This window comes from Gymnoscopelus microlampas, assembly GCF_963454915.1.
Source record: "Gymnoscopelus microlampas genome assembly, chromosome: 1".
Taxonomy (NCBI): domain Eukaryota; kingdom Metazoa; phylum Chordata; class Actinopteri; order Myctophiformes; family Myctophidae; genus Gymnoscopelus; species Gymnoscopelus microlampas.
The window spans coordinates 15,850,158-15,877,559 of NC_139962.1; the positions used below are offsets into that span (position 1 = coordinate 15,850,158).

The 27,402-nt window shown below is 40.2% G+C and overlaps 2 protein-coding genes across 2 annotated transcripts; one reads left to right on the forward strand and one right to left on the reverse strand.

Annotated features, from left to right (window-relative positions):
• The first annotated feature begins 132 nt into the window (after positions 1-132).
• hdc (histidine decarboxylase) lies at positions 133-10,786 on the forward strand. The gene is made up of 11 exons (XM_084058906.1): positions 133-300; positions 406-519; positions 647-769; positions 6,759-6,896; positions 7,584-7,727; positions 7,873-7,939; positions 8,103-8,265; positions 9,068-9,158; positions 9,248-9,346; positions 9,556-9,657; positions 9,998-10,786. The coding sequence occupies exons 1-11, from the start codon at positions 136-138 to the stop codon at positions 10,766-10,768; spliced, it is 1,977 nt and encodes a 658-aa protein (XP_083915032.1). The 5' UTR covers positions 133-135; the 3' UTR covers positions 10,769-10,786.
• Positions 10,787-11,710: 924 nt separating this feature from the next.
• On the reverse strand, positions 11,711-21,178 carry LOC311064102 (long-chain fatty acid transport protein 2-like). The gene is made up of 10 exons (XM_084083846.1): positions 20,632-21,178; positions 19,448-19,657; positions 16,986-17,144; positions 16,481-16,605; positions 16,054-16,248; positions 14,994-15,084; positions 14,579-14,777; positions 13,785-13,882; positions 13,448-13,578; positions 11,711-13,332 (listed from the first exon to the last, which is right to left on the reverse strand). The coding sequence occupies exons 1-10, from the start codon at positions 21,107-21,109 to the stop codon at positions 13,159-13,161; spliced, it is 1,860 nt and encodes a 619-aa protein (XP_083939972.1). The 5' UTR covers positions 21,110-21,178; the 3' UTR covers positions 11,711-13,158.
• Positions 21,179-27,402: the final 6,224 nt, after the last annotated feature.

Here is a 27,402-nt window from a genome sequence, read left to right on the forward strand (position 1 = left end):
GGGTTATATTTCATATTTTGATACCTTTATATTGAATCGGTCTTACATCTAAGTTTTTAATGATTGATTTTAAAGTTCAAATCAAGTTGATGTAATACTAGTCGTTACTGTGTCTATTGTCTAACAGGTAAAGAAATGGTGAACTACATCACAGAGTACCTCAGCTCCATCAGAGAGAGGAGGGTGATTCCAGATGTTAAGCCAGGTTACATGAGGGAGCTGATCCCTGACTGCGCCCCTACAGAACCAGAGGAGTGGGAGAGCATTTTCCAGGACATTGAGAAAGTCATCATGCCTGGGGTAAGTGCCTGGCGAATCCAGGAGGTCCGTAGGCAAATACACAATTTAGGGGTCCTTGACATGAAAATGTTTGAGAAGCACTGTTATAATCTACGTGCTCTGCAGGTGGTTCACTGGCAGAGCCCTCACATGCATGCCTATTACCCCAGCCTGACGTCCTGGCCCTCCATGCTGGGAGACATGCTGGCCGATGCTATGAACTGCATTGGATTCACCTGGGTAATGGGAGCCATTTGTGATAGTAATATTAATACTCTGTACCCAATGTGCTGAATAAAACACAAATACTGTTGTTAAAATACCAGTTTATATATAAGTTATGAAGAATAATAATGGTTTTGGTCAGGCTTCCAGCCCAGCATGCACAGAGTTGGAGATGAATGTTATGGACTGGCTGTGTAAAGCCCTGGGGCTTCCTTCTTTCTTCCTGCATCACCATCCTGACGGCACAGGAGGAGGCATACTGCAGGTACAGAGTACTACAATATCCTACTCAAGTATAAGTATTGTTACTAGATTTAAATATCACTCAAGTAGAAGTTAGATTACTTGTGTTGAAAACAGATACCTTATTGGCTGTGGGTGCTCAGATACAGTCAATAATTAGTATAGAAGGCCTGGGCCGTAGCGTGACGGTCCAGGCACCCTAGGCTGCAATGCCAGCCTGACAGCGTGTCGCGGGTTCGACTCCCGTTCCCGACGACCTTTGCTGCATGTCACCCCCCATCTCTATCCCCATTTCCTGTCAGCCTACTTTCCCTGTCCCTCTCTAAATAAAGGTATAAAAAGCCCCAAAAAAAATCTTTAGAAAAAATAAATAATAATAATTAGTATAGAAAATACCAGAAGATAGATAGATATGCCTTTATTGATCCCATGGGGGAAATTTAATCATCAAGGGAGTTAAAACAGTCATACAAAAGGGGAAAAAAAGGGGGTGGGGGGACAGATAATGAGAAAACTGCAAGAATGAGTAGAAATAGCACTCCAAAGATAAATAGTATGTAGGACTGATTAGATTTTTTTTCTTTTGCTAGATTTCTTAGGCATATAATCTTCACCAGGGCATCATCTATCCCAAAACGGGTTTGCAGCCGGAAATATGTGAATCATTATCTTTTGGAGTGCTGCTATTTCCAATCATTTATTTTTTATACAAAAGTAGTTATTTTGAGGACTACTCTGAGTGACAGTTACTTGTGGTCATTGTGGAAGGGCCAATACATGTATGTACAGTGGTTGTACCTTCAGAGTGTCAGGGGTGGCACCCCTCTGGCGCCTCTCTGGTACCACCTACTTTTGCGGTACCGCTTTTTTCTCTGTGGTGCCACTAGATGGCGGTAGAGAGCAACTAATGCCCAGGCACAGGCATGTTGTGTCTATTTGAGACAGGGCTGCTTCCAGTCAACAGAGGCTGCAATTGAAGATGAACTTGTTGAGAAGTGAAACAAATAATTGTATGGGTTATATTATCAAGAAGTATTTTGGTAAATTGCACTCAGTGGGCTTTGAAAGTAGCAATTATTTCTTTAAACACAACTGTGTTTCATGGTGGAAGAAGTGCACAGACATTTTACTTAAGTAAAAGTAGCAATACCACAATATAAAAATACTCTATTTTATATTTACTTATTTTTAAATATACTTACCAAAAGCTAATGTTCTACAATGTTTGAAAGTAGCCGATCTAGCTTGTAGATCGGCTATTTTCAAATGGCTGTGGTATAACATAGGGCTAAAGTGGTTAATATGTATGTTTTATTATATAACAATTTATATCTGCAGAGTAACTAAAGTTTTCAAATAATTGTAGTAGTGGAGTAAAAGTACACTATTTGCCTTTGCAGGCGTTGTGGAGTAGTAAGTGAAAGTGCACTAATACTCCAGTACAGTAAAAAGAAAACACTTCATCATTTTCCCCAAGATTCTATGGAACCCAAGCGGGATTCGTACCCCGTCCTCTCACCTTTCAGACACATCTGACTAACCGCTATGCTATCAGTTCAGTTGACAAAATGGCTGTATGTGATGAGAAGACACTACACACAGAATGGGGCATCTAACTTCCAGCTGAACCAGTGCTATGTTACTTGAGTAAAAGTACAAAGGTATTGGCATCAAAATATACTTAAAGTACCAAAAGCTAATGTTCTACAATGTTTGAAAGTAGCCGATCTAGCTTGTAGATCGGCTATTTTCAAATGGCTGTGGTATAACATAGGGCTAAAGTGGTTAATATGTATGTTTTATTATATAACAATTTATATCTGCAGAGTAACTAAAGTTTTCAAATAATTGTAGTAGTGGAGTAAAAGTACACTATTTGCCTTTGCAGGCGTTGTGGAGTAGTAAGTGAAAGTGCACTAATACTCCAGTACAGTAAAAAGAAAACACTTCATCATTTTCCCCAAGATTCTATGGAACCCAAGCGGGATTCGTACCCCGTCCTCTCACCTTTCAGACACATCTGACTAACCGCTATGCTATCAGTTCAGTTGACAAAATGGCTGTATGTGATCAGAAGACACTACACACAGAATGGGGCATCTAACTTCCAGCTGAACTAAAAAACAACAACAACATCAATGACCAAAAAAAATGAAGATTAACCATCCAATTCATACTTGATCATTTTTCCCCTTTGTTTTAATGTTGTTCGAGCAAACAGATGTTTAAAATCATCTTCTTCTGTTGGCCTCTTCCTGTGAGTTCAAATTAAATAACTTCTGTAACTGTTTTGGCAACCTTTGTTGCCTGCTTTGTACACGACTAATAATGTTCGTAGCTCAATTAAATCCATTATTTTCAACAAACCTGATAAAATAAAAAGTCTGTTAGTATGTGCTCTGAAATCCTCTTTGTAAATAATTCCAGACATTTGAGGTAAGGGGGGAGGGGATCTTGTAGTGAATTGATCTAATGTACCAAGCCAAAACAGGTTATGCTAATGCACAGGCTGTCTGATCTCACAAGAACATGGGCTTCACAGTGAAACACATCACAGCAAATGAATACAGTACAGTATTGTCCTGCTTTAAGACATTTTATTCAAGAGGCACTGCATAAAAAAGTGTCATACAATACACAAGTAAGTACAGTGGCATAAAAAAACATCATACTGTATTAATTGCAGTCAGTCAATGTCACCTTGCAAAACGCAATGAAAAAAATATATAGGTATATATATTTAGGTCTTTGTCAACCATGTTGGGATACTCTCTGCTCTATTGCATGCTTTCTGTCGTTCAGCTGTGTCTCTCGATCACAATGTAAAACCTATTCATTTAACACACACACACACACACACACACACACACACACACACACACACACACACACACACACACACACACACACACACACACACACACACACACACACACACACACACACACACACACACACACACACACACAGAGAGAATTGCCTTTCAATGAAATGCTATTTTGATATATTATTTTAGAATATTAGACAAACCAAACACATCAGAAAGCATGCAATAGAGCAGAGAGTATCCCAACATGGTTGACAAAGACCTAAATATATATACCTATATTTTTTTTTCATTGCGTTTTGCAAGGTGACATTGACTGACTGCAATTAATACAGTATGATGTTTTTGTTATGCCACTGTACTTACTTGTGTATTGTATGACACTTTTTTATGCAGTGCCTCTTGAATAAAATGTCTTAAAGCAGGACAATACTGTACTGTATTCATTTGCTGTGATGTGTTTCACTGATGTGTTTGGCTTGGTACATTAGATCAATTCACTACAAGATCCCCTCCCCCCTTACCTCAAATGTCTGGAATTATTTACAAAGAGGATTTCAGAGCACATACTAACAGACTTTTTATTTTATCAGGTTTGTTGAAAATAATGGATTTAATTGAGCTACGAACATTATTAGTCGTGTACAAAGCAGGCAACAAAGGTTGCCAAAACAGTTACAGAAGTTATTTAATTTGAACTCACAGGAAGAGGCCAACAGAAGAAGATGATTTTAAACATCTGTTTGCTCGAACAACATTAAAACAAAGGGGAAAAATGATCAAGTATGAATTGGATGGTTAATCTTCATTTTTTTTGGTCATTGATGTTGTTGTTGTTTTTTAGTTCAGCTGGAAGTTAGATGCCCCATTCTGTGTGTAGTGTCTTCTGATCACATACAGCCATTTTGTCAACTGAACTGATAGCATAGCGGTTAGTCAGATGTGTCTGAAAGGTGAGAGGACGGGGTACGAATCCCGCTTGGGTTCCATAGAATCTTGGGGAAAATGATGAAGTGTTTTCTTTTTACTGTACTGGAGTATTAGTGCACTTTCACTTACTACTCCACAACGCCTGCAAAGGCAAATAGTGTACTTTTACTCCACTACTACAATTATTTGAAAACTTTAGTTACTCTGCAGATATAAATTGTTATATAATAAAACATACATATTAACCACTTTAGCCCTATGTTATACCACAGCCATTTGAAAATAGCCGATCTACAAGCTAGATCGGCTACTTTCAAACATTGTAGAACATTAGCTTTTGGTACTTTAAGTATATTTTGATGCCAATACCTTTGTACTTTTACTCAAGTAACATAGCACTGGTTCAGCTGGAAGTTAGATGCCCCATTCTGTGTGTAGTGTCTTCTCATCACATACAGCCATTTTGTCAACTGAACTGATAGCATAGCGGTTAGTCAGATGTGTCTGAAAGGTGAGAGGACGGGGTACGAATCCCGCTTGGGTTCCATAGAATCTTGGGGAAAATGATGAAGTGTTTTCTTTTTACTGTACTGGAGTATTAGTGCACTTTCACTTACTACTCCACAACGCCTGCAAAGGCAAATAGTGTACTTTTACTCCACTACTACAATTATTTGAAAACTTTAGTTACTCTGCAGATATAAATTGTTATATAATAAAACATACATATTAACCACTTTAGCCCTATGTTATACCACAGCCATTTGAAAATAGCCGATCTACAAGCTAGATCGGCTACTTTCAAACATTGTAGAACATTAGCTTTTGGTACTTTAAGTATATTTTGATGCCAATACCTTTGTACTTTTACTCAAGTAACATAGCACTGGTTCAGCTGGAAGTTAGATGCCCCATTCTGTGTGTAGTTTCTTCTCATCACATACAGCCATTTTGTCAACTGAACTGATAGCATAGCGGTTAGTCAGATGTGTCTGAAAGGTGAGAGGACGGGGTACGAATCGCGCTTGGGTTCCATAGAATCTTGGGGAAAATGATGAAGTGTTTTCTTTTTACTGTACTGGAGTATTAGTGCACTTTCACTTACTACTCCACAACGCCTGCAAAGGCAAATAGTGTACTTTTACTCCACTACTACAATTATTTGAAAACTTTAGTTACTCTGCAGATATAAATTGTTATATAATAAAACATACATATTAACCACTTTAGCCCTATGTTATACCACAGCCATTTGAAAATAGCCGATCTACAAGCTAGATCGGCTACTTTCAAACATTGTAGAACATTAGCTTTTGGTAAGTATATTTAAAAATAAGTAAATATAAAATAGAGTATCTTTATATTGTGGTATTGCTACTTTTACTTAAGTAAAATGTCTGTGCACTTCTTCCACCATGAAACACAGTTGTGTTTAAAGAAATAATTGCTACTTTCAATTCATCCTAAGGACTCATTCCCTTATTTTCTATGTTTACAAAAAATAAAAATAACATTAACTTTAAATGCATTCACCCTTCCCCTGTTGCTAATACTGTACTGTAGAGTTCATGGACTCACATGTGCCACATGGTGGCCGTTCAGCCACACTACACCTTAAAAAAAGGTGTCAAATGCGGCACCACCAAGTAGTAGTGGCGCCTCTGTGGCACCACAGAGGCACTCAGATGGTATTACTGCCATTCTCAAGTGCTAACCACTGTATGTACTGTATGTCATCCCGACCGTAACCATTTCAATATGAATATGTCCTACCAACCAATCCCTCTCCAATTCAATGATGCTCTCGGTAAGCATCTTTTCTTTATAAATGCCGTATCTACTCTTGCGACACAATACATATTAGCCTATATTTGTAGGCTACTCTGTAGTTCTTTGTAAGCCTTTCCAAATGTAGAAGAAAGAGAGAAAGGAGTGCATCTGTTTGGCAGAGTAAAAACAACAACATGCTCTTTGGTACAAATGGGTGACAAAATTGATTGGCAAAAAAGGGAAGAGACCAAGGCACTCTTGTGGAAATTTTTAAAAGCCTTTAATAGCCTGGCTAATATGTGGCAAGAATAAAACATAAACCTGATGAAGGCAACAATGCCTTCATCAGGGTTACTAAAATACTCAAATGCAGTTGAGTATGATGATGTATCTCAGTGGATGGCACTGATCTCGGTGACACTGTTTGTTTGAACAATTCTGTTGATTTTGCACTTGCCTTCCGTTTCACCCTCTCTCCTGTCAGAGCACAGTGAGCGAGAGCACCTTGGTAGCTCTGCTGGCAGCCAGGAAAGACATGATCCTTCAGCTACAGACACAACTGAACCAGGAAGTAGATGACGGCGTCCTCAATTCCAGACTGGTGGCCTACGCTTCAGACCAGGTCAGGGAGAGTCACTCATTCTGATGCATGCTTAAAGAGCCCGTTCACATTAAGAAAGTACAATGGATACTGTGCTTTTGCTTTCACTTACATTTAGTAAGTTATTACAGTGTTATAATTACATAGTACATGTATTACGTATTCAAACAGTGTAAATGTTTGAAATGCATTGTTCTAATTGTCTCCGCCAGTATGGCGGAGAGTGTGTTTTCGTCTCCGTCCGTCCGTGTGTGTGTCCGTCTCAGCCAAGCTAACATTGGTCAAGCTTCACGTGACACGTGACAATATGTTGTCACCAATACTTTGATTGGCTAGCGAGACGCATGATGAAATAAAAACCTATAAATATCACCACGCACTTCAAAAAATCATTTATATTTTTTGAAGTGAGCTTCCATCACTGTGATGACCATGCACTGTTGTTTCTAAATATGAATGGGGTGTGATTTTTTGTCTCCGCCAGGAGAGTTTTACCCTCCGTGTGTGTGTCCGTCTCAGCCAAGCTAACATTGGTCAAGTGACACGTGACAATATGTAATATAAATAGGTAAGACAGGATTAATCAGGAACAGTACTGGCGGAGACCTGTGCTCCGAGGAGCACATTTTCTAGTTTGTTATCATTTTATAACTACCACTGCAATCTCATGATTAAATGAATGATGCTGTGTGGCACTGTGCCTCCCAGGCCCATTCCTCGGTTGAGAAAGCAGGACTGATCTCCCTGGTGAAGATCAGGTTTCTGCCTACTGACGGAAACTGTTCTCTGAGAGGGGAAACTCTGAAACAAGCCATTGAGGAGGACAGGAGCATGGGCCTGGTTCCTTTTATGGTAGGCACACGCTGCTAGAACTAGAACAGGAACTCAAACATGCCTTTTGTTTAAATGTAAAAACTCAGGAGTACAAGATTGAGAACCAGATTTGAAGTCATTTTAAGAGTTTAAGAAAGTATCTTTTTTTGTATCCGTTTTCCAGCTGTGTGCCACTTTGGGAACTACAGGAGTATGTGCCTTTGATAAGCTAACTGAACTGGGGCCAGTGTGTAAGTCAATTTGTAAACGTGTTCATATATTTACCAGTTAACCTCTTCATTAACATTGCAATAAATATTTTAAGCTCCAATGTTTAACTTCATTTATGCATTGATTATTTTAGAGTTTGAATTCATTCTTTGTCTAGATTCAGCTGTGTGTTGTGGTTGACAGGTGCAGAGGAGGGTCTGTGGCTCCATGTTGATGCTGCGTATGCTGGCTCTGCCTACTTCTGCCCCGAGCAGCGCTGGTCGCTGGAAGGCGTTGAATTTGCACAGTCCTTCGTCTTCAATCCGTCCAAGTGGATGATGGTCCACTTCGACTGCACAGCCTTCTGGTGTGCATAACCTCTTACTTATGTAGGATAATACTATAATATACGTAGACTGAATATGCATAGTAACAGGAAAATCCTGACGACAGTTCATGACACTTAATTAAAAGGGGAATAAAACCCTTCCCAATTTTGTAGTGTGCAGTTCAAAACTACTGATGAGTAAGAACATACTTAATTAGTTATTTTGATCCCATCGAGTATACTTTCTTTCGCTTTTTTATTATCTTGTTATTGATATATTGTATTGTTATTCTGTGGAACATATGGCCCACCAATGTTTCACTGCTTGTACCTGTCCTGTGTAAGTGACATTTACTGTAAATCCCTCTTGATTCTCTTGATTGAACATGGCAGACTGACCTAGTGCACTGTCATGTAAGCAACACAGTTGGAGCTACTAAAAGTAATACAATGTGTAAGATTTAGGTGTGCCAATGTGCAAGCATTGACTGTAGTCAACAGTAATGTCGATGCTTGCACATTGGCACACACAATTCCTAACACACCAATTATCAATATGTTAGCTGCAGCTGTGTTGCTTATATAAGTGTACTAAAGTCAAGTCAGCCTGCCATATTACCTCCTGCAGTTTTTAAACTCTACAGGTAAACAAAATCCAAAATCGGATTTGGGTTTAATTCCCGCTTAATTATTACATTCTCTGAGATACTGTAAAACGCTTTTCCTGTGTAGTGGACACATAATCTTAAAGAGCCAAGGCCTAAAAGTAGACTTTATTCAATTAGGGCTTAGTTTGAAAAGCTATTATTGATGAAGACGTGGATCTTTCTTGTTGCTACAGGGTCAAGGACAAATATAAACTCCAGCAGACCTTTAGTGTTGACCCTGTCTACCTCAGACATGACAACTCACAGGCAGCCACTGACTTTATGGTATGATTTCCATCTGCTTCCATCCATTTGAAGATTCAGCCATCTCAGTGTCCGTTTGTAATGTGACACCTTATTGTTCTTCTGTCCAGCACTGGCAGATTCCCCTTAGTCGCCGTTTCCGTTCTCTGAAGCTGTGGTTTATGATGCGTTCCTTCGGACTGACAAACATCCAGGCTCACATCAGACATGCAAGTGGCATTCCGTTCTTTGTACATTTTCTGTGGGGTCTGGTGAAATTAGATATAGATATAGAAATATATATAAATTAAATTGACTGCAGATTACTTGCAGATACAAACAAGACCCAAACAGCGGCTTTGTTTTGATCTTATATGTCGTCTTCTTTTGTTTTGTTTTTTGGTACTAATGTTTTAACATTTTTTCCCCATCCAATTAGGGAATTGAGATGGCAAAGCTCCTAGAATCCCACGTTAGAAAAGATCCAAATTTTGAGGTTCCTGCTGAAAGACACCTTGGCCTTGTGGTCTTTTGCCTTAAGGTATTTAGCGCTCACACTGCATGCATCTTTTCCTTATAACTTCCCAAAATTACATTTGGTTGGAGAAGAATTTCAGGTTTTGGTCAATTATTATCTTTGTAAAGATAAGGTTTTATAATGTGCAATAATAACTAATGATCGTTAAGTAGTTACCCAAACCATTTAGTAGCCTACACCTAAATGGTTCAAAAGGTGAGAAACTAGAGGCAATCTAGTTTTTTGCACGGTTAAAGAGCCAAGATCAAAAAGATCAGAACTGTAATGATAGACTTAAACAAAACTATTTTTGACTTTGCATGAAACTTGGCATATTAACATATAAAGTAATAATTCTCTGCAGGGGGGAAATGACTTGACCCAAGAGTTATTGAGGAGATTGACACGGTCTGGCACCATGTACCTCATCCCTGCAGACCTTCACACTAAACGCATCATACGATTTACTGTGACATCACAGTTCACCACAACTGATGACATCCTCAAGGACTGGGACATCATCTCCAAAACAGCCACCAATCTGCTGGCAGAGATGGAACCTCTCTCTGACGCAAAGGAACCAACGGTAGGGGAAAGTGAGGAAACAAGAGAGCTTTCAAGATCTGGCAGTGACAACACAGCCAAAGATGGCCCAAAATCAGAGAGAGTGTCTCCTGGCTCCAGTCTCAACAAGGTGGAGGTGGAGCTGTGGATTGACAAGGCTTGGACTAGGCCGACGAGACCGATGCGGTCACTTAGCTGCAACAGTGAACCTTTGCCGTACAACAATATGGGGCCCCTGTCTGGCTATGACTTTGATCCAGCAGTTGTCCAAACTGTGGGGAATGCCAAGGCAAGGCCTTTGCATTCACTTGCAGGGGCAGGCCCCCTATTTAAGATTCCGGAGATGCCCTCAAATGTTCTGGGTAAGCAGGTCCTAAAAAAGCTTACAAAGTTAAACAGTGCACCCAGCTTCTGCAACCAGTTGGTGCAATGTGATAGATGTCAGCTGTGCTGCCCAGTGAGGGGTTCACAGATTGCTACTAGGCCTAGCTGTATGTCTTCTCCTGTGGCCAATACGGCTACCTCCACTACTCCACTGGAAACCTCCACTGTACCCGAGTTTCTGGAATGATTTCTTTCACAATTAGCCCAAAAGGAAAGGTCACATTATACAGGCCAGAATTCAGCAATTGATAATAAAGATATTTGCCAATATATCAGTTCACCTAGAGCAAAAGCAGTGTTGGTTTTTGGCAAAGTGACAAGAAGCATGCGATTTGTGATAAAGTGTGTGAATAAAAATAAAGAAAGATCTTGAAATATACAGTATGTCATCCTTGTCATCAGTATGTCACACTTGGTCGAGACCCATTCGTGGGTCGCAGTTTTTTGTGGGTCCCTTTAGTTTTTGTTTCCTACATTTTGTTTTTAATTATTATTTCAAAACATTTTCAAAAAACATTCCCCCCCAAAAAAGCTAAAATGTTCATTAATTAAAAACAAATTCAATGATTTTTCAAAGTGATTTCATGAATAAATAAATAAAATCAAAGAAATTCCATAAATTAGAAGACACATGTTTAAGAAGTAGTGAAAATAGCCAATCTACAAGCTCACAACGCGCCGAACGCGGCCCGAAGCGACACGTTGTGAGCTTGTAGATCTGCTATTTTCACAAATTTGGGTCCCGGAAGCATCTTTTGGGTCTTGAGCTAAAACGTTTGGGAACCACTGGTGTAGTTAACTTGCCATGATACCATTATTCACGGTGAAACAGCTCTAAAGGTCACTCTTTTAGCCCATAAACAAACATAAACAAAGCTGATTCAGAGTTCAGACAATATAGAACATCACAAAACCCAGTACTGTTTTTTTTTATTAACAAAGTGAACTTCCTGATGATTTTACAATTTAAAGATCCGGATCCTAATAAAAATGGCAAAATAAACATTTATATAAATTTAAAAAACTGTACTGGGTTTTGTGTTCTATATTGTCAGAATCAGCTTTGTTTAATTACCACTTATTAGTAAAATACTGTACCCTCAACACACTACTAAGCTGCTTGGGCAAAAGTAATAGTTTATTCGTATAGCACATTTCACCAACAAGGCAATTAAAAGGACTTTACACAAAACATTACGACAACATGCAAAAGAAACACATTTACAAGAGGACATTTGATTTCAATTAAACATAGTTATTAAAAGTTAAGAAAATAGAAAATGAGAATAAACCAAAAATAAAACAGATACAGAATAAAAATGATATTGCAGCACTAGATGCGATGTGATGGTGCAGACTAGCTTACACCCATCCTAGGATAGATCCTCCTATTCAGCGTCAGGGTCTGAAGCTGCAGTGTTGCTAACTGCAGTTTGTTGTTAGTTGTTGTAACATGAGCAGTTTGTCTATATAGGTGGTACACCTCCATCCCCTCTTAGCTGTGCCTTTAGTTGGCTCCCTGAGTGTCAGTTCGCTCACCATCTGTCCAGGTGCCTGCAGCCTGACAGTGCAGGCACCGCAGGAGGCCCACACAGACGTCCACGTTTCTTTTTTTTCTACGATCTGTTTTGGGCCCTTTTCCACCTTTATTGATAGTCGTAGCGCAAGAGAGACAGGAAACTAAGAAAGAGAATGACATGCAGTAAACAGCCTCGAGTCAGAGTCGAACCCAGGCCGGGTGCGCAAGGACTTAATGGTATGCGCTCTAGCAGGTGACCCACCGGGGCAACCGAGGTCTAAAAGGTAAATACAGTAGTAAATGGTGCATTTATATAGCGCTTTTATCCAAAGCGCTTTACATAGATTGTGCATTACATTCACCCATTCACATTTCTTATGTGGTCCTCCCATGTTACATCAAGGCCATTCGTAGCATTCTACTGGGGCCACTACTGGTGCATCAGCTTGAGCTCACTGGTCGCCAAGATTGCTAACCAGATGATCCTCAACTGCCTCACACCCGTTTTAGACCTGTGCTGACAACCTCGCCAAATGGCTTCTGCCCTGGGCGCACAATAGTTGGGCAGATAGTGGCTCTGAGGAGGATACTGGAAAGCGTCAGGGAGCGGAACCTGTCAGCAGTGATCACCTTCATTGTCTTAAAATGGTCACAGTACACAGGCCTCTACACACACACACCAGAATTCAGCAATTGATAATAAAGATATTTGCCAATACTGTATATCATGTGTATGTGCTCACATAGAGCAAAATTAGTGTTGGTTTTTGGCAGATGGAATATTTATCATTCCACTACAATATGAAAAAGAAATCCTAATTATCCTACGGATGTCACAGTATAGTGACAAGAATCATGAGATTTGAGATGAAAATCTAATTTGTGCAATATTTTTTTTATTTCACTCTTGAATTTAAAAAAAAGTTCTTGAAATACTGCGTCATCATAAAATATTCATACATTTTATGGAAGAGCTATCTGCATGGTCTTGAACCTTGATGTTAATACAATTTCAATTGTAATTAAACTATACACCAAAAGTGTGCCACTACAGACATTTACAGCCGGATCTTTCCCTCTGTGATAGAGTTGAATATCTCTTCAGTCATAGGGACATAACCCTTATTATCTGCTATGTAGAACAAGGGATCCTTGACAACAGTTGGGTTGAAGCCCTCTTCACTTAGCTTTACTTTCGTGTGTTTAAAAGTCCCAGTCACTGCCACTGAATCCTGCAAGTAAACAAACAAACAAACAAACAAATATAACAATGTATGAACTGATCTTTGAGTGAAATGCATGATATAAGAACATAATACTTCTGGACCCAATTTCTGCAGTACTAACCTGTATGCGGATAAAGAATGGCCTTGCATAACTGGGAAGGTAGGTTTTGACATGCTGGTAGGTAGCTGTGCTGTCAAACTCCATGCCCTCTTTCAGCTTGAGTGCTGCCATTCCTATTCTGCCCTCGTGTCCTAACAGTTTAAAGTCAAAGCACATGAGCATAGAACTCAGGTTGTAAATATCCAGCTTTTTTATCTGTTCAAACTTGACAGCCAATAAAGTATTTTACACGTAACTCTGACAGAATGCCTTGACTTTTCGCTTTTCTTTGTTCATGAAAATTCGTTTTTTAGACGTCTTCTATGAAACGTAATTCATCAAATAATAAATGTACTACCTGGCACCATCACACCGTAGACATTGGCCTCCTCAATGCAATCCACCGTGATCAGGTGATCAGCGACCTCTGTGGTTGCCACATTCTCCCCTTTCCACCTGTGCTAACAGTAGCCAGAGGATATATCTGTGCTGAAGTTTATAATGTAACAATGAGAACACTGTGCAATCATAATACAAATTCTAACCAACAGTACAACTTTTATTTAAGTAGGTATTATGAAACTCCCAAAAAACGAGAGATGTGCGTAAAGCTGCAATACATAACTTTCATGTCTTATGGGCCATCCACACCAACGATGTAACTGCAACGATAACTATAAAGACTAACTGTAAATATTCTGATTCTAGCGCATGGCAGAGTTCACACACAGACACACACACACACACTATAACTATAATGACGACATATTTATCGTTATAGTGCTTGGTGTGGATGGCCCATTACCCAGAATTCAAACCTGGGTCCCTGGTGCAAGCACTGAAATTGTAACTGTTGCGCTATAATGAACAGCATATTTAGGAAGGCAAGTTGTTTCCATTTGACTTTCACGCAATACCTCTTGTCAACCAGCAGTGGTCCTACATGACAAAAGGATCTAAATGTCTCAAATGGAAGAGCGGTTTAGTTAGTTATATTGTATTAACATACTCTAGTCTAGTCTACGATACAGATTGGTTAAAATAACATTCTATTAACTAAAGCATTTACAGATTGCAGCTTTGCGCCTAAAAGTATGACACAATGTGTTTCTGTTTTCTAGTTAAACATTATAAATCCCTTAATCCACTGACCGGAAGGTGTCTCCAATGCGGTCTTGGAAGTAGACAAATCCCTCGTGGTCTATCTTCAGGAGGTCTCCACTGTTAAAGAAGAGGTCTCCTTTGGTGAAGACATCCTGTAGCTTCTTCTTCTCTGTCTGGTTCTTGTTCTTAGCATAACCGCTGAAGGGTGATCTCACTCCAATCTTACAAACCAACAAACCAGTCTCTCCTTTGAATAGAAATAAATAAATAATCAAAACAAGCCAAAAGCAAACATATTGCACCAATCTTGAAATGTAAGTTACACAGGAAAATCCTCAGCATTAATTTATCCATTTGTAACTCCAAAAGTGTACAAATGTAACCATTTGGTTACATTTGTACACTCTCAGAGTTAAATGAATACTCAGGATTTTACAGTGTAGGAAGGTAGGTTTTATTTCACCTCTGGGGACTTCTATACAGAACCCTCCGGAGTTCCTGACGGCTTCCTCTCTCTCTGTGTCATACCTTATAAGGGCATACGGAGACGCAGCCTGAAACATAAAGAGACCATTAAATAGACTAGGACGACGCCCTTCCGGCCCATTCGGTTCCGGCCTACTAGGGGCCATGCATGTGGTGAATACATGGTCCTCATACATGTTATGATGACCTCCTCTCTCCTACTTCCCATACTGTGCCCTCTGTTCTCACCCACTTTTCTTTGAATTTGATATAGATGCCTTCCTTCTCATCCTCCGTCCCAACATTACTGCCATTCTTCTATCACATTCTTCCATATTATGGCTTTTGCCCATTTTCTGTTGCATTGCATACGATGCCACTTACATTGGCTATGAGGCACAAACGTTAACACACAGCTCGGACAATCAGTTAAGCCGACAGGTCGGGTTGGGCAATCAGGGAAGCCGATGCATACAATCTCCCAAACACAAGGATTTCTGCATTCTCTAGACCCGCGGTCAGACAGATACCGTTGGTCCATCGAAATTCCGAGTTATGCGGGCCACAAAGTGACACACAGATCTGGTGAATTGTACTATAGTATAGGTAGACAAATAAAAAAAAGTATGATACATGTGAATTATCTTCTTGTGAGATATTTACTTAATGTAATTGAAATTATTCAACTGAATTGCATTTCTTAAAAAAAAAAGATATTTCTTTGTCTTTTTCTGCCTTTATTGATGGTATATATAGACATGAAATGGGGAGAGAGACGGGGAGTGACACACAGCAAAGGTCGTCGATTCGAACCCGCAACATGCTGTCAGGCTTCACTGAAGCCTAAGTGCCTGGACCGCTACGCCAGCGGTATGGGCCCTAAATTACATTTCTAATGCAAAGTGTTCACACAAAGCTGAATTGTAATGCTTACACTGTAATATATCCTAAGTGTTAATTTAACTCTGAGAGGGTTAATTTGGTTCCATTTGTACACCCTCAGAGTTAATTAACACTGAGGACTTTACTGTATATTTGAACAAAATCTTCTCACTTACTTTGTGGAGGAAATTCTCCCTGCCAATAGCACCGACTTTTCCAACGTAGTTGACAAAGCCAATGTTTCCTTCTGTCGCTCCATAACATTCACAGACACGAATGTTCCCAAAACGCTCCAGAAACTCTGCCCAGGTATCAGCTCTTATCCCATTACCCACAGCCAGCCTCACTTTATGATCTCCGTCATTATCTTTCTGAACACAGTCAAACAGGAAGCATAGAGAACAGAAGAGGAAAATCAACTTCAAATATCAAACTTTTCTATAATATCCACTATAGACCTCTGTACTGTATATGGTGCTGTCTCTCAATAGCATTTTTATATAAATCAATGTCTACAACCAAAATGTTGTACAACACATTATGGCTAACTAGACACTATTCGTGAATATGCGTCTGTTTATTGAAGGCAAAGAAGTAAATCACCTTTGGTGTGTTGCAGAGGTAGCGCATAATCTCTCCTATGTACTGGATCACAGTCACATTGTAATTCCTACAGTCATCCCAGAATTGTGAGGCAGAGAATTTACGTCTCAAAACAATGGTGATTCCTAGAAATAAAAGGGATATATAAGCATATTTCACCAGCATGTTATGCTTTAAAACTGTAGGTGAATACTGCTAACTCATTTCACTAATAACGGCAGTTAAAAAATGTTTTTTTTTTTAAGTTTTGAATTACAAACAATGTAAATAAGTCAGAGCACCAATGTCCTGAGATTATACCCACCTATTTGCCCTTTATTGAACCCAACATTATCTAATCAATCGCAACAATGACAACCATGTGATTACGAAACTTACTTACAGTGCTCAACAAAACGTTACCATGTGGGTAGAATTAAGACTCTTTGGATTTATAAATGTGAGATACATTATATATTTGATATATTATGGATGATATCTACTGTATGTGTGCTAGATTCTGTACCGTGTTGTATGGCTCCGCAGAGCCCCATGAGAAAGCCAGAGCTGTGGTAGAGGGGCAGATAAACGTAAATGATATCATCTGAGCTGACTCCAGCAATATCTTGGAGAAAGGTTGCCAACCACATCCTCTCATGGTTAATTACAGCAGCCTTGGGGAGACCTAAAAGGTAGATAGATAAACCGTTACTGAACCTTAGGGCACCGCAGTAAGGATGAAACACATACAGGTATGGGTAAAGGTATAGGTATGGTAAAATACAGTTAACGCTAATAATTTGTCACTGATAACAAACTATAACAAACTGTCACTACACCTTGGGAATATTTTCTAATGCTTTTTTTGTATATAATTTTTTATTTTCTCATGCCTTTTTTGTACATAATGGTATATATTTTTTCCTCTGTATTCTTATGTTGATTTTGAACTGTTTGGTTGCTACTATATATGTCTATGAAATTAATTCAAGGACCCCAACGGAAACAAGCCCGCAAGGACTTTTTTGGCCGGACCTTTTAGACAAAAGCATTATAAATGTAACTGTGTTGTTTTACATTCTTTTGCCTAATAAAATTTCAATCAATCAATCAATGATACAGGTACAAGCAGCGAAATGTTGGTGTGACATGTTCCGGAACACTGTGCTAACAACAACAATACAAGATAATAACAATGATAATACTGGATGTAATAAGGAAAATAAAAAGACAGAATAGCAAAAACTACAGAGGGATGTTTACATATTGAATGCAGTTTTTTTTTTTTTGCCTCGGGCTTTAAGACACTTCAGATGCTTGCCATTCATCAAACAGTCCGTTGCTCTGGTGTTGTTTGTCTTTCATAGCGCTTTCTGCCCTGCTCAAGCGCCTGCTGTTTTATGCGTCCTGCAGGGATGGGAGGGAGCTCCCTGCAGTGCGCCCGGTCGATGGCACCACCTTTCGCAGGACTTGCAGATCCTAGGAATAGTTACTCCCATTATACCATACAGTCATGGCCCCTGTCAGGATGCTCTGGGTGGTAGCGGAGTAAGGTGGTAGTGTTGTCTTGCCTACTTTGGCACCATCTCTGTGTGCAGTCTCCACGTCAGTGATGTGCAACCTGCCGTACTTGAAGCTGGTCACCCTCTCCACTGGTTCCCCGTTGATCAGGAGGGGTGTGTAACCACACTATCAGATGTCCACGATATCACCTTTGTCTTCCTGATGTTCAGTCAGAGGCAGTTTTCCCGGCACCACTGTGACAGACCTGCCATCTCCTCCAGGTAGGCCCTCTCGTCAGCTTTTGAGATTAGACCCACCACAACTGTTACATCAGCAAACTTGACAATGGTGTTTGAGTTGTTTCTGACCACACGGTCATGCGTGTACAGGGAGTATAGCAGAGGACTCAGTTTGAAACCCTGGGGGGCTCCTGTATATAGGGTGAGGGAGGTAGACGTGTGACTGCCCAGCCTGACCACCTACGGTCTGGCAGACAAGAAGTCCAGGACCCATGCACACACTGCAGGCCTAGGGTTCTATCCAAGGTTAGCCAGTTTGCCGGCCAGCCTGGTGGGGACTATGGTGTTAAAGCCAAGGCCAAGCTGTAGTCAATAAATAACAGCCTAATGCTGCGTTCACACGGGCAGATACAAAGATACAAAAATACACAGCATATTTGTCGCTCTGTTGCTTTGCATCTGTGTTGCTCAACACAGATGTTCGTTGACGTCATCAAGCCCTGCGTCATCGGAGCTACAGTTGTAGTTTTGTATCTTTGTATCTGGAAGTTGAACCCAGCTCAACTTGAATTTGTAGCTTTTTGTAGCAGCTACAAACGTCGGATGTTGCTTTGCATCTTCATGTCGCTGGCTTCCATTGAAAATGAATGGTAGACTGTGTCTTTGTATCTGCCCGTGTGAACGCAGCATAACATATATCCCCCTTCCCTGTTAGTTGTTGTTGAAGAGTAAGAACCTTGCGCACAGCACCTTCAAGCACCTTAAGCTCTATGTGCAACTTATCACAGTAAAAGGGCATATAGCATGTATGTATGTGCCAGGTATCAACAGTTAAATGGATCAATATGCACATATACTGTAGGGATCAATATGCACATATAGGCACTTAGATTTACAGTAGGTAGGTAGTTAGATATAAATGAATATAAATATAGGCACAGGACACAGTACGCAGAGAATCAACATGAATATTGAATATGTATCAAATATGTACAATCAACAGTAATACAGTACAGTATGTGCAAATAGTAGGAATACAATCCACAGTGATGTGTACCAACAATATATACAGTCGCTCAAATATAACTTTACACATCTGTATTTATTTACCTACCTCAAATATACATCACACACACATAGAGCTTGAAGGCACAGCATGCAAGCAAAAGTACAAAAAACTCATTACGATTAAAATCTATGGAAATCAGAAGTGCAGAAAGATGTCACAGGAGCAAGGTGGGCTTACCAGTGGTGCCTGAGGTGTAGATATACAGTGCAGCACTCTTCATACCAACATTTGACCTGAGCTGAGTGGACAAAGGCTGGTCAGAGGCCTGCTGGATCTTGTCAGACAGACTCTCTATGCCCTCCGTATCACAGTCCTCACTGAGAATAAAGACACGGACGCCCTGCTCCTGTAAGGTGGGCAACACCTCCTCCACAGCACCCTGCAACTCTGAAAAGTTAAAGAGGGGGAAAGTTTAGGTTTGGGTAGCCCAGGTCATGACCCCTGACCATCTTCATCTAGATGTCCCTTTTATGAGATTGAGATTGGGTTTGCACCAACACCGATTAAATTCATTCTGGTTAATGTTTGTAAGGTTGAACTGGTTTATAATTAATCAGAGATGTGTTGCACAACTTAATTTTAACCCTGGATTTTTTTCATCTAGTTTAAACAGGTAGGAAATGATTACTAGTTTCATAGTCTGCCTTGATGAATTCCTTGTAATTGTAAACTAGGGTTTTTTACAAATATCTTATGAAGTTGGCATAAAATAAAAGCCATTCAAGTTACAGTTACTGTTAACACTGCATTCTGTTATACCTTGAGACCAATAGATAACCTATTTATATGGCATTGATATGGCATGGCAAATGAGTTAAAGAGGTAGGGAAGTTTGCGCTCTAAACTCAAGGCGTATAGGGCTGAAGACAGGTGAGAGAGGCCAGCATGAAAGTCCATAAACAACAAAAAGGCTCACACACTGAAAAATCAACATTGAGACTCTTTGGATGCAAAAGTTTACAAAAGTGCAAAAAGTGACATGGTGAAATAAAATGACATAGACAAGGCAAATGTCTTGTGCTTCTGCATTTGAAAATATGTTTTGTTTGTATTATTATGTGTTATATAGGTCCTATATATATTCTTTTTAATAGATTTCTATGCATTTCAGGGGTTTGGAGGGCTGGCCGCCTAAGAAGTGTCCCTTATTTAAATTTCTGAAAGGTGGCAACATTAGAGACATATATGCAGACGGCCAATTTCGAATATGTCACATATGATAAACATGTATGTTGCATAATAAACATATATGTTTCCTAACTTTCCTTTGCCCCTGCTGACAGAGGCAAACATCACCTATGGCCATGGTACAGTACTACACATTTTTGAAAAAACATATATTGACCAGTATATCAGCTTACCAGCACCAGCGACCAGCACCTTTGCATCACAGCAGGAGAAACAGTGCAACAACGACTTGGATCTGATGTTGTGGTTGAGGAGAGCAGCAGTGCAGCCCAGCTTGGACAGAGCCAGCCACATCCATACATACATGGGTTCATTGCCCAGGAACAGAGCCACAGTGTCACCTGGCTTCACGTTGGCGTGATCGGACAGAGCCCTGGCAACTTTGTTGCTCTGATGGTCAGTTTCTCTGTACGTGTAGCTGCTCTTCTCAAAGACTATGAAAGGTTTATCGGGATGCTTCGCCACTTTATCAAGGAAACAATCCAGAATGCTGTAGAACGTCTTGCCTCTGGTGTAACGGGACATTCGGATGCCGATGTGAAGTCCGGTCATGGCGTAGCGCAGGTCTTTGAATAAGTAAGGATTCCTCATGTAAAGTAATAATGGCAGAATTGCCAAACCGGCGAGTATGGTGTATAGAATAATATACATACTGGTATTACAACATGAACCTGGACAGCAGATCGAACCTTCACACAAGGGCACCCACGCAGCGCACGTTCCTATTGTAACCTGTGCAATGTAAACGGACGCTGTGCGACCAGACGAGTGTTGCCATGTCTGCTTATTATAAGCGACTGTGGTCTTGTTTTTCTGTAAAGTTGCTTATTGCCTTGTAAATATTGGTAGTTGCGGGTTGCGGTTTTTGGGGCTAATTTCTAAAGTGTAGTTGCTTGTTGGGCTTGTTTCTTAATGTTTAAACCAGTGTTTCTCAAACATTTTCATGTCAAACACCACCATGGGCCTGGTCTTCAAGATACACCACAACATTGGGATCCCCCTGTATTTGTCTGAATACTTATGTTAATGAAGTCCACGATTATAACACCAGAGGCAGCTCCACTAATCATGTTCAACCCAGATTTGGCTCAACAAAGGGAATGAACTCGTTCTCATGCTATTCATCAAAAATGTGGAATGCCCTAGCAAAAGGAGTAAAGGAGTGTAAAACCCTACTCACTTTCAAAACTGCCCTAAAGATACACCTTCAGGAGGCTGCAATTCGAAAATGGCCCCTGTCTAAGTCTTAACCTACCCCGGTACCCCCCCCCCCCCCCCCATTTATTTTTCTTCTCTTGTACATTTGTTTCACTCTTCGTACCAGTAATCATGATTTGTGTGCATGGGGATCTCATCTTAAACAAGCTCAGTGCTTAATGTGTATTCCAGTTTAGTAGACCTTGTATTGTGAATTTGTACTTCCATGTACTGATGTTCTCATGTCTTACTAAATACATGAGAAGTACATCAATCAATCAATCAAATATATGTATTTGTGTGCAGACCCAACCTTCTGAAAATATTTTGTGCCAGAGACCCCGGATTGACCCCGTACACCATACAATATTTTGTTGATTTGCAAATATAATTTTAACTTTTCCCCCCAATATTTTTCTTTGAAAATAGCAGATCTTGCGACACGTTGTCACAACACGTCGCAAGATCTGCTATTTTCAAGCTCACAACTTGTGAGCTTGTAGGTCAGCTATTTTCAAATTGCCAATGTCAGGTCAGGGCCTGTAGTCACTTCTTTTGGGCTCCTTTTTCACAGACCTGGTTGCTTATTTCTTTCCCACAATCTGGCAACACCACTGTACGACCTTTGTGCATGCTACGCTGCGACTGAAGCACAAGTCTCAGCCAATGCCTGCTCCGGGCGTGTACACTACAGCACAGCATTACTCAATACTACAATGATTCATTAACATCATTCGGGCGTGTAATTATTATCCGTTCTCTGCTATCAGTTCTGTAAACAAGTTCTGAACATCTGAATCAAGCGTACATGACTTCCTTTCGGTGGATTTCAAAATAAAGTCGGCGTCGAGTCCTTTTTTTTTTTTTAATTAACCCATTAAGACCTGAGGCCGATTCTACAAATGCCCTTTAAATCAGTAGTTCTCACACTTTCAAGATTTTTCAAAAATGTTCAAAAATAGTAGATGTACAAGCTCGGCTGCGACTGCGAGCTTGTATATCTGCTATGTTTGAATAGCCAACGCAAAAATCAAAAATGACACAGATGCTTTCCTGGTAAATAACACATGTTAAAGATGAAATAGCAGTGTTGATCCCACAAAGAATGTATGTTTTTGTTGCTGGCATACATACTCCTTGCCACATTTCCATAGGCTACAAACATACCACTACATTGTTAGTAAAATACCTTCAAAACACTGCTAAGCTGCTTATATGCAATTCAAAGGACTTTACACAAAACATTAAGAGCATTAAGACAGCATACAAAATAAATATTATAAAAGGACATTGAATACAAAAACAAGACCAGGAGACCTGGTTCTGCCAGACCCAGACTTCACATGACGTGTCAGCCTGTGTCTATGCCCATGTATGGACGAAAGGGGGACAGACTTTTATGGCTGGGGCCTAAGGACAAAGTGACCATGCCCATAGTATGGAGAAAACAGGTACAAAGCCTCATGACCCCCTGGGTCCGGCAAAAATAGTTATTAAAACGTTTAGAGAATAGAAAATAAGAATAGTCTCTCTCTCTCTCATAAAAACTGAATGCTGTGCTCTACTCTCCATGTTAATTTTACACAGGGGACAGAAAGCAGACCTGTCAGATGACCTTAAGTCTCGATGGTAGCATAAGGTCAGAATTGTATTGATTAGGCAGGTTACTGTGAATAATAGCTGCCGTTATCACAACAACACTGATGCAATTTGTTTCAATGATTTAGAGTTTCTACAGAATTCAAAGTTGGTCCATTTAATTAGACTCTGATCCACAAAGAAAATATTTTCAGATTCACTTTGATTCCTAAACAAACAAATCTTTGTGTGACAGAATTCTATTCATGCTCACAAGTTGACTTTTCCTGAGATGGAGTCATAGATGGTCTTATGTCAGAGGAGTGTACATGTTCTTTCTCTCATCTAGAACAAACAAGGGGTCTTGAATGCTGGCTGGATCAAATCCCTCTTTTCGTGAACCAGAAAGTGAGGGCAGCTATGAAGAGGGTGAAAAATGGGAAGGCGGTTGGTCCAGACGATATACAGTACCGGTAGAGGTGTGGAAATGTCTAGGAGAGACAGCAGTTAAGTTCCTCAGATTCTCAACACAACCATGGAAGGCGAGAAGATGACTGAACAGTGGAGAAGTAGTATACTGATTTTCAAGAACAAGGGCGATGTACAGAGTTGGAGTAACTACAGAAGTATAAAGCTGATGAGCCACAGCATGAAGCTATGGGAAAGAGTAGTGGAAGCTAGACTAACAGGAGAGGTGACAATTAGGGACCAGCCGTATGGGTTTACGCCAAGGAAAAGCACCACAGATGCACCGTTCGCCCTGAGAGTGCTGATGGAGAAGTATAGAGAAGGCCAGGTGGAGTTACACTGTCTTTGTGCACCTAGAAAAAGAATATTACAGGGTGCCAAGAGAGGAAGTATGGTATTGAACAAGTTAGTCAGGAGTCTTGGCTCGCTTCCTGGTGCAGTCAGAACAGAACCGGGTTTTCCCCCCATGGCAATGAGGCTCACAAACAAGCTTCTCCCTAGTACTGTTAGATATTATAAATCTACAAATGGACTCTTGTATAGTGGATCACTTCTTTATGACACTTGAACAGTTTCCCCCTGATCTCTGGCATTGGATCACCAAAATCAGTGTTCTGAGATATGCTTATTTCAAAATGGACAATTTGGCCAGATGGTGGCACTACAGGACAGGTCATGGGGTCACCAAAGTCAATAGATGTGTTCCTCTTGGGAGAATCAATGTGCACAGCAAAGGCAATCCAACAATTACTTTTTTGATATACAGTAGCGTATGTTGGTCACAGGTAAAACAAACCTACAGTAATCTCCTAAATTACATGAGGTGAAATAATTGCAATTATGCAATTATAGTTGCAGTTATACATCATAAGTGACTGATGTAATAGACTGGCCACATCAAACCTGAGTTCCACATGAAGTCATACCATTATTACAACTGTTATCTTGTTAGAAAGGTTATGCAGTTTGTGTCTTCAAGGGAATATCCCAGGTGTAAACTCCATGTATACTCACTCACACAGCTGGGGAAATAATTGGTATTAAAGCTGCAATAGGTATTCCCTGCTCTTCCATTGAGAAATGTGTGTGCTGTGGTGTGGTCTGGTAGGACCACTACTGGTTGTGTTACTGCCTCAAGGTCTATATTCAATGTCCCCCTCATGTTTTTCCAAAAATAAAAATAAGTTTATTATTAGGAGAGTATTACATATAAAACATGTGTATGTTTCATATGATTTTCAACAATATGGTACCCAAATATTTATGCAATTGGTATCCACCACACCACACCAGAAGGAGCTGCATGGGTTTTGTACCATGCAGATTTAAAAACTGTAAGGTAAAGGACTTGTTTTTATACTCTGCAGCATGTGTGGAATGGGGTACCTGCAAGCATTAAGTCGAATAGGAGTAAGCATTAAGTCAAATAATTTTGTTGAGTTGTAGTAGGTCCCATATACCACTACTATCATTTTATTAATTTGGTTTTGACTGCTTTAATGAACACACACACACACACACACACACACACACACACACACACACACACACACACACACACACACACACACACACACACACACACACACACACACACACACACACACACACACACACACACACACACACACACACACACAATAATCTCTAGCTTTTTTTAATCTTTTGACATACATATTATGGTTATGTTATGCATATGAACATGACACATGCTTATGCATGTTATTCATGTCTCATATTTTAATTAGTTTGTGGCCTAGCCTATAAAGTCATGGAGCCTATACTACATAGCAATAAGCCATCAGTTCCAAATTCATATGCATGGGCTTGGCACAAAATGTGCCTTAAATGACAGACACTTTGTCCAAATAATATTAAAGAACTCTTGTTATTCCAACTGACTATGTCATCAAACTTGCTGAATTTTAATTAAAGGACCACTTCACCCATTTTCAACCTCATCTTCATATAATTGGTCCTCATTAATGCTCATTATAAGATGACAGTCTATCTACTCACTCTGTTTCATTGGTGGGCTATGGACCGTTCAAAAACCTGCCTACCAATGACATCAGTGGGGATTCCAAGCTAATAGAAACTACAGCCTTTCTCTTCCAGGTAAGTTAGAATGCTGAAATTAGAAGCCACTGTTCTTGCATTTGTGTGTGTGCATACATACATATACACACATATATGTAACAATGTCACTGGTAGGCGAGTTTCTGAACTGTCCACAGCCCATCTCTGAGACTATAGACATAAATGGTGCCATCTTATAATGAGCATTAGTGAGGACAAATTGCTGTACATGAAGATGGGTTGAAAATGAGTGATGTGGTCTTTAAGTTGTCAAAACATGTTAAATGTTGAAACATCTTCCCCCAATTTATTTTAGTTTGCGTGGCCAGTTTTCCCCTTTCCTCCCAAATTAAACGAATTCCCTGATTTCCCCCCACACACACACTTGTGTAATCTTGTCATTGCTGACCCCTACTGGTTGGTCTTTAGACTGGTTGGTCATAGGGAATGTATTGAAACCATTGAAACGTACACATGGAATCGCCTGCTGCTTCCTTTCACCTGCCATTGAGGAGCTTCACAGGGAGGACGTGGTGCATTCAGAGCGTCCGGCTGCCCTCTTGCAAACAGTTGTGTGTCTGTTGGAATGCCCGGCCAAGTCGGATGCACCATGGAGGATTCGAACCAATGTTGGACAGATCTGACTGACGTCATAGACTCTCCATATGATATGTTATCCAAGATCTACATGGGAGCCAAGCCATTTTTAAACCCCATTCTGTTGATTTATTACCGCAAAGCAGATACGCACGCACATAATGCAGTAAATTATATTCATGGTGATTTTCCGTTGCATGGTACAGCCTCAAATAGACTCGACTACTTTCTTTACTTAGTGTTCCATAGGACCCCCTCAATATATGCGGTCGACATAGCAACGTCCAACCCTCTGCGTAGAAGAGTGCTCTGCTTAGAAGAGTGGTAATAGAGATGGTTTCTCTGTAGAAATCCCTATACAGTCCAACAAAAACAATTTAGGTTAGAAATAGGCCATTTAAAAGTTGAACAGTATTTGGGAGCTTCCATGCACTAGTATAGGAGAGTACGTCATGATGCCATGACACTAGCGACAATTCTCTCTGACCAATCAGTAGTCTGCAGTGTTTTCACGTCACCTTTTCAAATCGCCTCCATGAAGGTGATACGAATCAGGTACCACTTTTGCCCAATTGGAAAACCAATAAAAAGGTGAATAGAGTCGGGTTGAGCTGGCACCATGTAGTGGAAAAGCACCATTAGGGGGTGATCACACCTAGACACATCACTACAACCCAAACCCAAAGAGTGGCCGTGTCCACAGAAATGTTCTTTTGTGCTGCCAGCACTACCGTGGTACTCTTTGTTAAAAAAAAGCAGTGATTAGCGGTGCGACTCCACAGTTTGCGCTGAAAAGTTGATCATATTTAACATTCATACACACCTACAAATTGTTAGAAAAACATGACATATGGCGCAAGAGGAGTGCACGCCAGTACCATAGTAAAACGTGCTGGTGATGCGTCTCTAGCGACATGTCTCGGGGTGATCGCCTCCTAATAGTACATACATTTGACACATAAATCATGTTTAATCAATTTTGTTTCTTTAATTCCTCATGCAGGCTCTTAAACAATGACCTGCTA